The sequence below is a fragment of the Lissotriton vulgaris genome, chromosome 6, assembly GCF_964263255.1.
Source record: "Lissotriton vulgaris chromosome 6, aLisVul1.2, whole genome shotgun sequence".
NCBI classification, from domain to species: Eukaryota; Metazoa; Chordata; class Amphibia; order Caudata; family Salamandridae; genus Lissotriton; species Lissotriton vulgaris.
The window spans coordinates 1,407,334,868-1,407,348,823 of record NC_141694.1 but is presented as its reverse complement, the minus strand read 5'-3'; the positions used below and the strand labels follow the sequence as shown (position 1 = coordinate 1,407,348,823).

The 13,956-nt window shown below is 45.1% G+C and overlaps 1 protein-coding gene across 3 annotated transcripts in view; it reads left to right on the top strand.

Moving 5' to 3' along the window:
- The window catches only part of CFAP61 (cilia and flagella associated protein 61), a 1,856,219-nt gene that overhangs the window by 715,700 nt on the left and 1,126,563 nt on the right, over window positions 1-13,956 (top strand). For all 3 annotated transcript variants that reach the window (XM_086927518.1, XM_086927517.1, XM_086927519.1), the window contains one exon: window positions 3,102-3,230. In XM_086927518.1, coding sequence (XP_086783644.1) covers window positions 3,102-3,230 — 129 coding nt within the window. The remainder of the gene's footprint in view (window positions 1-3,101; window positions 3,231-13,956) is intronic.

Below are 13,956 nucleotides of genomic sequence, written 5' to 3'. Positions count from 1 at the left end.
GTACACTTATACCCGTTCATCATCCTCAGTGTGGTGTTTTAGGAAAGCAAATTTGTCAAGTCTATTATGTTGGACTTTTTTTGTGCTGTACTTCTACCCTTCATTGAGTGGTAAATTAGTATGTCATATAGGGTAGTGATGAGGCAAGGAAAAGGTGCCAATCAGTATTAGTTGTTGGTTTGTTTCACATCCCGCCACTCCTAAGCTAGCAGGGGCACGCACAAGCACTCCAAGATTACTTATTTCCATGTGCTTCTCTCCACCACATCCCTATACTGGTGTGTTAACGTGGTCCCCACTTCTCAGACTTTAATTGCATGTGGCTGCCAATGTCATACAGCTTTTTAAGGAGTGTGTGCTAATGGGACGAGCGCCAGGTGCAGTGCAGGGTAGATTCCAGTCCCTTAACCAGAAGCAGGTCACCGCTACAGTCTCAGAACCCTTGTCCCGCTAGGGCTTTCAACCACTTCGGCCCCAGGACCTCACCTGGTCCCTTTCTTCTCCACACAGGCTATGCCCCCAGGAGGCCACAGTCTTTAGTAGGCCTCTGCTCGTTCCCCAGCAACATCTGCAAGCCAGGAAGGCTGTGGCTTAGATCTCGGCCCCAAGTGGCTCTCACCTCCACCCTGCAGTACGTCTTCAGGTCCAGCAGCTGCTCCACCTGCCAACCTCTGGGCAGCCCACTCCTCAAGAGTCCTCAGCAGGCACAAGACATGGCTGCCAACCACCATGCCTACCACCATTAGGAGCTGCACGGGTCCTCAGATCTGCCAGTCGGCCATAGCATAATGTGTGGGCAGATCATTTAGCAAGACCGTGTGCCACAGACCCTCAATCATTGCCACATGCCTGCCCACCGCCTCCTCAGGTGCACCAGCGACTCACATAGGTATTCCCCATCCTGAATGACGGATATTATACCCAGATATTGGGGATACTTAAATGCTGCTCAGTGCAGGAGCTGCTCTAGATTGCCGCCATCTTGTTCAGCAGTCAGCCACGGCCCCCCGATCATAGATTGAATTGTTAATAGTGGCTGTAATGACTATAAAGAATTTAGAATCAAGACACATATTGGTAATTGAAGAGCCCATCTAGATTTGTGGTGGATGTGTTGGAGTCAGAGCATCATCAGGGTAGAAACAGACGGTCCAGAGTGTCCATACCGTGGGTCCAGAAAATAGATTATATTTATTTTGGTGGAGTTCAACATGACAGCAGCCTTATCCAGAGTCGATTGTTAATTCTTTAAATAAGAACACCGTTAGACAGTAAAAGATTGTTCTGGGAGGTGTAATAAAAAAAGAGCTGAACTTTTAATCCCAAAGATAGTATGAGTCAAAATTAAGCAGGGTGATCCGCAGTAGATAAGGGAGTGATGATGGCAGGTATGTGTTTATGATGACAGATGATGGGACTGAAATATGACAGAGCGCTGTAACAGTGAAGTAATGTGCATAGAATCAGATTGGAGATGGCAGAGACAATTGGAGAAGTAACAGTGAGTCAACTAAAGAGAAGGTGTTCTAGCGTTGGTTTGCATTGTAGTGTATTGTATTGACTTTTCCACATCACTTTCCTATCTCCTACAAGGCCCAGATGTGCTTTGTGGAGAACAGGATTTGAGCGAAGGGGCAGTAGTCGGAGGGAGAAACCGGGCCAACAGTAGCAATTTACAATCGTAGAACCACAGTAGATTTGAAACATTTTGTTGAAGCAATGACTAAGAGGGAGTGGTTGAATAAAGAGGTTAGGCATAATAAGACTCAGAAGGAAAGTTAGCAGTGTAATGCTTTGGGGGCAAGGTATCTTGTATTGGGTGCCCGTTGGATTTACCGAATGGAGGGAGAAAAAACAGTTGAAGGGTATGGAAGGATGATGGGGACAGTGACACGGGACTGCCTGGTCATGAAACGAAGAGAGCAGAAGTATGAGGCGAAATCCAAGTTGCCAAGACAGGAATGGGACATGGTTTTCCAAGGGGTTGAGATGGAGATGGCGCAGAACAGAGTTTTGGGGAGTGGTTGCAGGGATGTGATATCATTTTGGAAACATCACGATATGGCAACATCAGAGGGTGAGGGTGTGTATTAACTGCTGATTTATACTCCTGGTGTTCGGGGGGGGGGGGTATGATTTGCTTGATGTGCAGAGGAGAGAACATATTTTTGTTTGTTGATTTGGTCTGCACTCAGGTAATTTGACAGTGGTTAGAGCTCGCATTCAAGAACGTGTCTTTCCCTACATCTTGTTTTTAACCAGGCACCCTATTAATTTTCGCTTTCTCCTGCCTCTAGAAAGCCACAGGCTTAGGGGCCGCTGTTAACTATAAACGTAAAAAGAAGGAACATTCCTGGAACCTACAGATCACAGGAAGTTCCCTGAATAACATGAGACATAATTAATTGTTTATCTTGTGTATATTAAACAGTCTGCTCTCAGTTTGGAACAAATCGTGTTTTTTTAGCAAAACATTTTGTTGTTTGTGAGCCCTTAATTTTATTGGGCATTAGCTAAATATAGTTGATTTTCTGAGAAAGTTTAATGAATTTCTAATTGTTGTTTTTGAATGGTAAATGCTCGCAAAGCTTATGTTTGAATCTCCCTGCGTGAAAGAGCTGTAAGGTAATACTTTTTGCGCATTGCTGTTGTATTCATCTCGCTGTTATGCTGCATCTGCTTGGCAGGCAGGGCTTTGTGAAGAGGTGCTCGTAGAGTATCTTGTAGCAAGCAAGGAAAGGTTAACAGAAAGCAGATATCACCGCTTAATGAGGTCAAATCAGACTGATTTATGATTGCTGTGGAGCGGATATCCTCCTGGGGAAGATGCTTGCGCTGAAAAATCCTATAAACCAAAGCACTTGTTTATCTGTCATTCCCACTGAGATAGTAATGTAATTACTCTCGTAATTATCTTCATTAGTGTCAGGCATTATCTGCAATTCATTCCTCTGCTCTAAGAGTACGTTTGTTTATTTGCACATTTTTATCTCCTGCGCGCGCCGCCAGCCCGGCGAAGAAACTTGTGTTTGCAAATGCAGAGCGCGAGCGCCACTGACATTTCCCGCGCTAAACCGAGACTGCTTGTCTTTCTCTTTCAGAATCCCTACGCCCATTCCCTGACATCTGCCCTTCATTACATGGTTCCCGTGCGGCCGCGACGACAGATTGTCTACCCACTGGAAAAGCTTGGCATAAACGCTCCATCAAAGCGGGTCTCCGAGGATCAGGTGGGTAACAGAAGCAGCAGCAGGCGCAGGGGCGCGCTGCCAGCCAGCGCAGGCCTTGGCAGATGGGATGACATTACTGTCTTAAGTGTTGAATAGGCTGCTTCTTAATTACAGGGAACATGGCGTTCATACCCTTACAGGCTAAGCTCCCCCGCGCTCTGGTCTACCTTGTTGTCAAAGCCTGCCTGGTGACGCCTCGCCTGAGGAGCCGGAGCCATTACAGCATTTTTGGCAACGGGAAAGTACAATCCCGACGATTTGCAATGGTTCTGCTGAGAATACTTTGCCACTGGTACAAGAGCAGTCACCGTAGAATTAAGCGCCTTTGATGTACACTACACTGTACTCAGCCTTCACGTTCTCATTTTTTTCCCCTGCCGGTTTCATCTTTTGCTCTCAAGAGCACAATCTACTGGCACTTTCTGGTTTTTTTTTGTGAGAAAAGCTTTTGGAGGGATCCTGCCCGCGCTCCTCAGGCGAACATGTCCTGTACGCTGTCAACAAGCAGCCGGTTGCGTGTGTTTTTTTAATGCGTCATCAATAACAAAACTAAATGTCAGGAATAATTGGATTACAAGACCGACATATTCCACATATGGGGGTTCTTGAATTTTACTCTCTAAAATGCTTCTGAAATGTTGCCAATGAGCTAAAAGTGTGCTCTTGTGCATGCATTTCTGTCTCTGTGGCGTGCGGATGGATGGGCAAATGAGTGATTATGGAATGAGAACAATTATTGCAAAGGGCGCTTATCTTTCCGAACATATCATTCACTTAATCAAAGCACTGATGTCACTTTCTAATGATTTCAGTTTGAAAAAAAGGAGATTTGGTCTTTTTGGTAAACACAAAACTTTGTGCTACCACGGAAAAAAGCGTTGTGATATAGATAGAAAGTAATACGACATAGTATTGCATCAAGGAAATATAGACAAGGCTGTCCTAGGGTAAGCCAGGAATCCGCTTCGGGGAACCAGCTGCAGTAGGCTGCTATGTTGTCCAGTACTTCATTTCTCTCTATATACTGCTTCCACTGTTGATAATGTGTCCTCTTTCAGTTTCTCCCACAACCTCTATGTTGACAATGCTCACATCTTTTCTCTTTTATGACTCTCATCACTCAGCTCATATATCGAGCCTATATCATTAGATGGCTCTAAGCCCCCCCATGCTGTGTCCATTGAAAACTTGAATAGCTTACTTTCTTCCAACCTGCCTGCCCATCCCATCTCATTTCTGCAAATACTTTTATCCCATTACTCCCCCTTCCTCGATACATACCTTGAGATTGTCTTAAACATGCTCTTGGAATCATTTATCATAGTCATTTATCACTAACACAGCCATGGAAACCATAGTCCAACGCCTGAACATCGAGACAATCTGAACCTGACGCCAATTTCAAATCACCATAACTGTCATAAATACAGTTGTGATGAGCAAGCCATTTTCTCGACCTTACTCTATACTCTTCTCACCTAGGGAAATATTTAATTTTGGTATGAATTATCTCTTACCTACTACTGCTAGCACTAGATTGGTTGGTTATCTGCCAGTTTGTGGAATATGTAGAGTCTTCACAGCCCTTCATAATTACACATCCACGGCTTTGCCAACCATCTCCCGCTGTACACTGTTCTCCAACTAACATGCTTGGTTGTTTCTAAACCTTTCTGGTATCCAAACCTTTTACCTATTAGGCCCCATCCTGTATCCTGCTTACGTGTATTCAGAACAGTCTCCAAAGCTCTTCTCCTCTGCAATGAAGACTATACCAATGAACAAAATGTTGGTTGTTGTACTGTCTCAAGTTTCATCCTCCACCTTTCTTACTGCATCATGTATTTTTAATATTTCTAAAACTATTGAATATAAATGCCGCTGTTTGCTGTGTACTATGACGTTTTCCATCATTTTAGTTTATTTGTAGAGCTCCTGCTTATATCCAAGTAATTACAAGTGCAAAATGCAAAAGCAGAAAACTTTGCAACATTCTGAAGGTATAGGAGAGTCAAAATGTCTCTTTGCCTTGGTTGTAAAACCAACCCTCTGCCCAACCCTAAATTTGAAGATAATTTACTAATATCAATTAGGAAAATTTGTTAAAATCTGTTTAATTTGGCCCTCTACTGATTTTACACCTACCACACACCATCTTAAATTACTGATAAGGCGATATTTATATGAACTAGTAAATATGGGTGCAAAAACACTCCTATGCATTTAGCTTTTGCCTCAGATAATCGCAGTGTTTTGCACCCGATTTAGAGTCTAGGGCTGAAAATGGCATGTAACTAGTGCAAACATTAATTTTGGCTGTTAGTGCATTGGATTACAGGAGCAAATACCTAGCTGCACAAACACAGAAATAAGTGAAATTTGTACTCCTACGTCTTGTAGGCATGAATGTAAAACAGGGCCCAGATACCCTTTGCACCTGGTTTTACTCGAGAGATAATTTTGAATAATTACAGTAATGTTTCACTCAAAAAATTTGGTAGAAAACAAAGCTGGCTACGTTTTAAAAAGTGGGTTCTAAGTTTCTCTGGTCTGGGATACACAAGAGTCAGATCAGCCTCTAATCCCTACTCTTGTCAAGAAGGAGATCTTGAATCATGTTATTTTGTTGGACACTGATGCTTACCACACAACATTGTGAAAGCAGTGCTTTAGGTTTTTGTCATAAAGCCTACTTGAAACCCAGGTTATTTTGTCTTTATTTTTCCTTTTTGTCTGATATTATGGTATCATGATTGGACATATCACCCTTGTTTTTTCGCCAGAACTCTTTTTGTGTGCTTTTTTCCTCATGTTAAACTTTTTTGGACATTGTCATGATCAGCAATACCCGGTTGTTCTATGTTTTACTAACTGTTGGTGACACTATTTCTTGCTGTCAGCCTACCTTTATCTGTCAAGACTTTTTTTGTTAGGTTTAAGACTGCTTTTCCTCTGGTTGCTGTCTGGTGAACTAGAAACACTATTGTGGCTAATACAGGTTGGTGGATCTACAGCAAGGAGGTGAGTTTCAGAGCTGAGCCCTAGTGTGTGTGTGTTAATGGTTTTCTGGATGGAGGTGTGTACACATCTAGTATTTGTAGAATGCAAATCCAACCAAAAGGTAGCAGAGTGCTTTACAGTGCCCTTGGCAAAGATACTGTTACAGAGTGATTGGAGAGGTATCTGGTTTCTAGTAGCAGAAATGGCTGTTATTGCATTGTGATGTAGTTTTCTTGAGAGAGGTGCATCTTCAGACACACCTAGGTAAGCTACCCATTAGGAGATTTCATCTTGACAATGGCAAAATATTATGGTGTGAATAAGTGAGCCGCTGTGTGCCTGAGATTTCACTGCAATACCTTCCAGTGGAGACAGACTAAAAGCCAAGATAAACATAATAGAGTTCTTCAATCATTGACCCCCTTTCCCTTGTCGGAGAAGCACACAGAAATTAGTCTCTCACACTGACTGCCTTCAAGGGTTTGCACCATACCACCAAAAACATTGAGAGGCAAGGACCTCATTGAGGAGGCCTTTCAGCTGATAAATGCATCTCTGTACAAAACAGAGAAGGCTTCATGGGGGAAACCTTGAGAATTGTGACAGAAGAGTTAGTTGAGCTGGCTGGACGCTGAACAAAAGCAGCAAAAGGCGTTCAAAGAGAGTGCAGTTTCTTCATTGCAGTTTCTCCACTGGTTTGACCAGAAGCCGAATGGTCACAACCTGTGCCCCGCTCACAATTCAGATCACAACAGCCATCATGTCATCTATCCACTCCAGGGCACCTACCAACCCATGCCCCCACCACCTTTTCAAGCTCGGTACCAACCTAATCAGCACTCAACCCACCATCATCATCAATACCCCCATCTCCACAGCAGTCTTTCCAGACAGATGGAAACACACAGAAGTCAGAACCCTCCTAAAGAAACCCTCTGCTGACCCCCAGCAAACTTAAACATTATCGACCGATCTCCCTGCTCCCTTATCCAGCCAAAGTACTCGTGCAGACCCTCAACCAACAGCTCACTGAATACCTGGAACACAACCACCTACTTTAGACCTGCCAATTAGGATTCCGTGCCAACCACAGCACTGAGACCACTCTTATCTCTGCTACAGATGACATCAAAATACTCCTCGACCACAGAGAGACTACAGCCTTGATCCTCCACGACCTTTCGGCAGCGATCAACACCGTCTCCCACCACACTCTCATCAACAGACTCTACAACATCGGCATACAGCAAAACACCCTCAAGTGGATTGCCTCCTTCCTTATAGGATGCATACAGAGCATCCGGCTGTCTTCCTTCACCTCCAAACCCAAGCACATCATATATGGCATACCCCAAGGATCATCCTTCAGCCCCACCTTGTTCAACATCTACATGACGCCCCTCGTAGACATCATCAGATCCCACGGCCTCAACATAATCTCATGCGCAGATGACACTCAATTAATCCTCTCCCTCACGAAGACCCCTCTACTTCCAGAACCAACTCCTGCGATGCCATGACCAACTTAGCCAACTGGATGAGACACACTGCCTCAAACTCCTCTCCAACAAGACAGAAGTTCTGATCTTCAAGCTGAGCACTTCCGTATGAGACCACAGCTGGTGGCCAGCAGACCTCGGACCAACACCCACACCAACAGACCATGCACGCAACCTAGGCATCATCCTCGACAGCCAACTGACCATGAAACGACAAGTCACCGCATTCGCCTCCTTCTGCTTCCACACCCTTCACATGCTTTGCAGAATCTTCAGATGGATCCCACTCAGACCATACAGAACACTGCAGCTAGGCTCATCCTGAACCTCCCCAAACTGACCCACATCACCCCCCACCTAAGGAACCTCCCCAGGCTCCCTATCAAGAAGAGATACCAGTTTAAAATCCTCCTGCATGCCTACAAAGCTCTACACGATCAAGGACCGGCCAACATCAGCCATCAATTGACCTTCCATCTACCCGCAAGACACCTGTACTCCTCCTTTCTTGCACGTGCGCACCCCTGCATCCTTTGTAGCAGAGGCTGCTCCTTCTCCCACATTGCCTCCAAGACCTGGCATGACCTACTCCTCCATCTTCAAACAGCACCCTCCCTGGCAGACCTGGCTTTTCAACTGAGGCGATACATCCTTGGAGCCCATATACCCCTGTGGATGTCAGTGCTGCGCTATACAAATGCTGATTGATTGATTGAAAGGGAACACCCTAAGAACGTGCCTCCAGTGGCTAATATCCACCTGATAGGGGCATTTGCATTCCCCTGGAGCAAAAATCCTGAGTGGTACTCTGCAAACCTACCTGGAATTGGATGACTTCCCATTCGACTCTGATATGCACACTGAAGTCTGCTTTCCAATAACCTTCCATCTAGAGCTACAAAGGGACAGCAAAATTGATTGCTGAACTGGGAAGCTCAAGAGAAGTGGAAAAGTAATTGCTATACAACCCAGGAAAATCCCTGGCTTGCACTGGACCTAAACAATCTGAAGCATAGGTGTCTGCAACTTGAATACAAGTAGCGCAAGTTGAGATGGGCTGAAGACAAAGATAACAGTCATGCCTATTGTCAGGTGTACATAAGTAACACTAGGATTAACTCCTCTGTAATTCTGCAAAGGAGCTCTTTGAAATTTATCAGGAGTTCTCCTTCAAATATCGTGTTGATTCCCATGCTCAGATATTACAAGTATTTTTTAAACATCTGTGACTTTGTTTAGCTCAAAAGAAAAGTGAAAATGATCACACACTTATTTGACCTACTATCCTGTGTTGACGTGGAAAGAATAGGCACTACTTTGCTCCCTTTAGAACCTAAATTAGACATGCTACCAGCTTCCCTTATCAAGGTAACTGTTAGTGGGCTAGCTGAGAATACATCTCTGTTTTCATGATAGGTTTTCTCTAGATGAACTAAACAAGCAGTAGTGAGTCCTCTGTTGGCGAAGGAATGTCCTTGTGCTAATCGTCTACTTATTATTGACTGATCGTCACTTGATCATTTCCATTTATTCCTTCTAAGACAAAGGAGTTGGCTGTAACTGCATACATACTTGGAACCCTATTCTATATTTTATGATTACCAGTCGTTCTTCATTCTCATTAGAAATGCTGATACAGCAATGTTCAACATACAGGAAAAATACTGAAACAATCAATAACATCTAGGCTTCTGCTTTGGACCATTCAGATTTTGAGGGGGCTTTTGACTCTATAGACCATAAGGAAATTCTCAATCTCCTAGCATGTGCTTTGGGACTAAATGCTAGGGCACTAATTTGGATTAGGTCTTTTTATCAAATATCAAACAAGTTCATCTAGGTCATTTTGTCTCTAAACATTATATCAGGGGGTGTTTTTTTAACCTGAAGCAGCATTATTGCTACTCCTATTTAACACCTATGTGTTCCTCTGGGGAGGATTATAATGGTCATGGCCTGTGGTATCGAATGAATGCTACCATACTCCTATTATAGCAACTTAATAGACAAAACCAGTACTTCCTCATGCCTTGTTTCAAAAAAGAAATGGAGGTATAGGAGCAACCTTTATATCGCCAGCATCTGGCTCCTTGCTGTGGTACACATCTGTGATCCAGCACTAAGCCTGACACTCTTCAGACTTTTTCTTAGCAAAACAAAAACTCCAGACAGCGTCTGACTCCCTTATAAGATACAGGCATGTACCACACAGTGGTGGCTTATGTGGAGACCACAACTTTTTGTTACCCTGAATCTCCTGCAAACAGCAAACTTTGGTTAAAAAACACAGCATTTGCAAAAATTTCTGTGACAGAAAGCTCTGGAACTTATGAAGAACAGCAAAAATCCCATCAGTCAGTGTTCCTCAACTTTTACCAATAGAAAAACCAGCAAAAACAGTCTCTTACATGTGTGGGTGTGCAATATTAACTGATAAGAACAGGCCAAAAGTTTGACCATGTGAAGTCCGTGTATTATGAATGTGGTTTCCACATGGTCAGAGGTATGGCCTCATCTGGCCCCATGCAGTAGACACACCAGCACATGTGGGGTACCATTTGTATCAGTAGGCATGTGGGAAAATTAGGTGGTAGGGCCTTTGCCAGAAGCTCTGGTTGTTTCTGTCATAGACCAGTGAAAACAGTTTTTTTTTTTAAATGATACTTTGACATTTGCAGGGCATTCTAGGTAATTAAATGTGCTGTTATGTGTACAGATGAACTCAGCCAATCTTTAGAGATGCCAGGAGACAGAAAGTTTTCCTGGATGTGGGCCAACCTGTGGCCCAAATAATGTAAACAAAACAGGTGATGGACAGAATGTGGATCAATGTCACACATTCACCCCAGTCCAAAGATCTGGGCCCAAATCCATCGTTTTTTTGCACTCCACACCACCCTGGGTTAGACAATGGCGATATGCAAATCAGCTCTGACCCTGTGCCCCATGGGAACAGTCCAGTCCGAACTACAAAAGCCATGTCCTTCCCAGAACGGAATCAAGCATCCGAGGACCGGACCGGTTTCGAGGTAACACCTCTCATCAGCCCGGCTAGCTTGACTCCAGTGGTGTGGAGTGCCTGTGACCCACGTCTGAGCATCCCCAGCGCACTTTTGGCGGCAATTGCAAACAAAACAGGTGATGGACAGAATGTGGATCAATGTCACACATTCACCCCAGTCCAAAGATCTGGGCCCAAATCCATCGTTTTTTTGCACTCCACACCACCCTGGGTTAGACAATGGCGATATGCAAATCAGCTCCGACCCTGTGCCCCATGGGAACAGTCCAGTCCGAACTACAAAAGCCATGTCCTTCCCAGAACGGAATCAAGCATCCGAGGACCGGACCGGTTTCGAGGTAACACCTCTCATCAGCCCGGCTAGCTTGACTCCAGTGGTTTGGAGTGCCTGTGACCCACGTCTGAGCATCCCCAGCGCACTTTTGGCGGCAATTGCAAACAAAACAGGTGATGGACAGAATGTGGATCAATGTCACACATTCACCCCAGTCCAAAGATCTGGGCCCAAATCCATCGTTTTTTTACACTCCACACCACCCTGGGTTAGACAATGGCGATATGCAAATCAGCTCTGACCCTGTGCCCCATGGGAACAGTTTTGTGCCCCATGGGAACAGTCCAGTCCGAACTACAAAAGCCATGTCCTTCCCAGAACGGACTCAAGCATCCGAGGACCGGACCGGTTTCGAGGTAACACCTCTCATCAGCCCGGCTAGCTTAACTCCAGTGGTGTGGAGTGCCTGGGACCCATGTCTGAGCATCCCCAGCGCACTTTTGGCGGCAATTGCAAACAAAACAGGTGATGGACAGAATGTGGATCAATGTCACACATTCACCCCAGTCCAAAGATCTGGGCCCAAATCCATCGTTTTTTGCACTCCACACCACCCTGGGTTAGACAATGGCGATATGCAAATCAGCTCTGACCCTGTGCCCCATGGGAACAGTCCAGTCCGAACTACAAAAGCCATGTCCTTCCCAGAACGGAATCAAGCATCCGAGGACCGGACCGGTTTCGAGGTAACACCTCTCATCAGCCCGGCTAGCTTGACTCCAGTGGTGTGGAGTGCCTGGGACCCACGTCTGAGTATCCCCAGCGCACTTTTGGCGGCAATTGCAAACAAAACAGGTGATGGACAGAATGTGGATCAATGTCACACATTCACCCCAGTCCAAAGATCTGGGCCCAAATCCATCGTTTTTTTGCACTCCACACCACCCTGGGTTAGACAATGGCGATATGCAAATCAGCTCTGACCCTGTGCCCCATGGGAACAGTCCAGTCCGAACTACAAAAGCCATGTCCTTCCCAGTACGGACTCAAGCATCCGAGGACCGGACCGGTTTCGAGGTAACACCTCTCATCAGCCCGCTAGCTTGACTCCAGGGGTGTGGAGTGCCTGGGACCCACGTCTGAGCATCCCCAGCGCACTTTTGGCGGCAATTGCAAACAAAACAGGTGATGGACAGAATGTGGATCAATGTCACACATTCACCCCAGTCCAAAGATCTGGGCCCAAATCCATCGTTTTTTTGCACTCCACACCACCCTGGGTTAGACAATGGCGATATGCAAATCAGCTCTGACCCTGTGCCCCATGGGAACAGTCCAGTCCGAACTACAAAAGCCATGTCCTTCCCAGAACGGAATCAAGCATCCGAGGACCGGACCGGTTTCGAGGTAACACCTCTCATCAGCCCGGCTAGCTTGACTCCAGTGGTGTGGAGTGCCTGGGTCCCACGTCTGAGCATCCCCAGCGCACTTTTGGCGGCAATTGCAAACAAAACAGGTGATGGACAGAATGTGGATCAATGTCACACATTTACCCCAGTCCAAAGATCTGGGCCCAAATCCATCGTTTTTTTGCACTCCACACCACCCTGGGTTAGACAATGGCGATATGCAAATCAGCTCTGACCCTGTGCCCCATGGGAACAGTCCAGTCCGAACTACAAAAGCCATGTCCTTCCCAGAACGGAATCAAGCATCCGAGGACCGGACCGGTTTCGAGGTAACACCTCATCAGCCCGGCTAGCTTGACTCCAGTGGTGTGGAGTGCCTGGGACCCACGTCTGAGCATCCCCAGCGCACTTTTGGCAGCAATTGCAAACAAAACAGGTGATGTGTAGACATCCCCTATGGAACGTTCCCCATAAAAATGTTCCCTGGCATTCAGTGTGTGGAACCATGTTCAAACACATGCATTGTCTAGTACCACCACACTCAGAAAACCAGAGAGAACACAGATGCGGGTTAAGCCTTGGCAGGGATATGTTCCTGTGTGAAAAATACAGAAAGCCGTTACCATATGTTTGGGGGAAACAATTGATGAAATTCTGACAAACGTCATGTTCAACACATTGTCCTCCTCTATCTCATTTTTTATGGTCATGTCCTCTCTGAATATCTGTTAAGACGAGGCCATTTGTTCACTTTTTAAAAACCTCATCTGATTATGACAGAAGCTTTGATTTTACGATCATTTTACTTCCAATATACCCAAAGATCAAATAATGATAATTTGGTAAGGGATGGTACCCTGACTATACTCTACATTCAACTGAAGAATAGGTCTTTATAATATAACATGATATAATATAATGTCATTTTACACCTTGATATATACCAGGAGGAAGGGTTTGACCATAAAAGATAAGATAGATTTAAATCAAATCTTCAATTTAAAAAAGAAAATAATTGGTACCTAAATGGTCAAATGGATTGTCCCATCCAGCCAGTGAGGGCGAGGAAGGTCTGGCACCAACAATAGCAACCTTAGTATGTGTAGATGTTAACAATGTATGGCTGTGATAGTTTTCTACAAAGCCATGGGGTGCTACATGTTACCAAAAGACTGGTACCTTAAACTGGCATGTCTCTTTCTATTGCTTTCGAGCTTTCCCAAATGCACTCCACTCTGTTTATTGCATTTGCGTTAAGTGAACTCATGGAAACCCCGTACATGTCTGGTAACCGCATCCTCAGAAGACCAGAGGAATACAGATTAAGGTAGAGCATTGGCAGTGGATGAGGCAGGGAGGCCCCCTGTCTCCACTGCTCTTTGCCATTGCCATGGAACCCCTGGCGGAATGTGCGAGAACTAGCAGGTCGATCAGGGGTCTAACAATAGGGAGACACAGTCACAGGATTGCACTATATGCAGACAATTTACTGCTCTTTTTGCGTGACACAGAAGAGGATTTG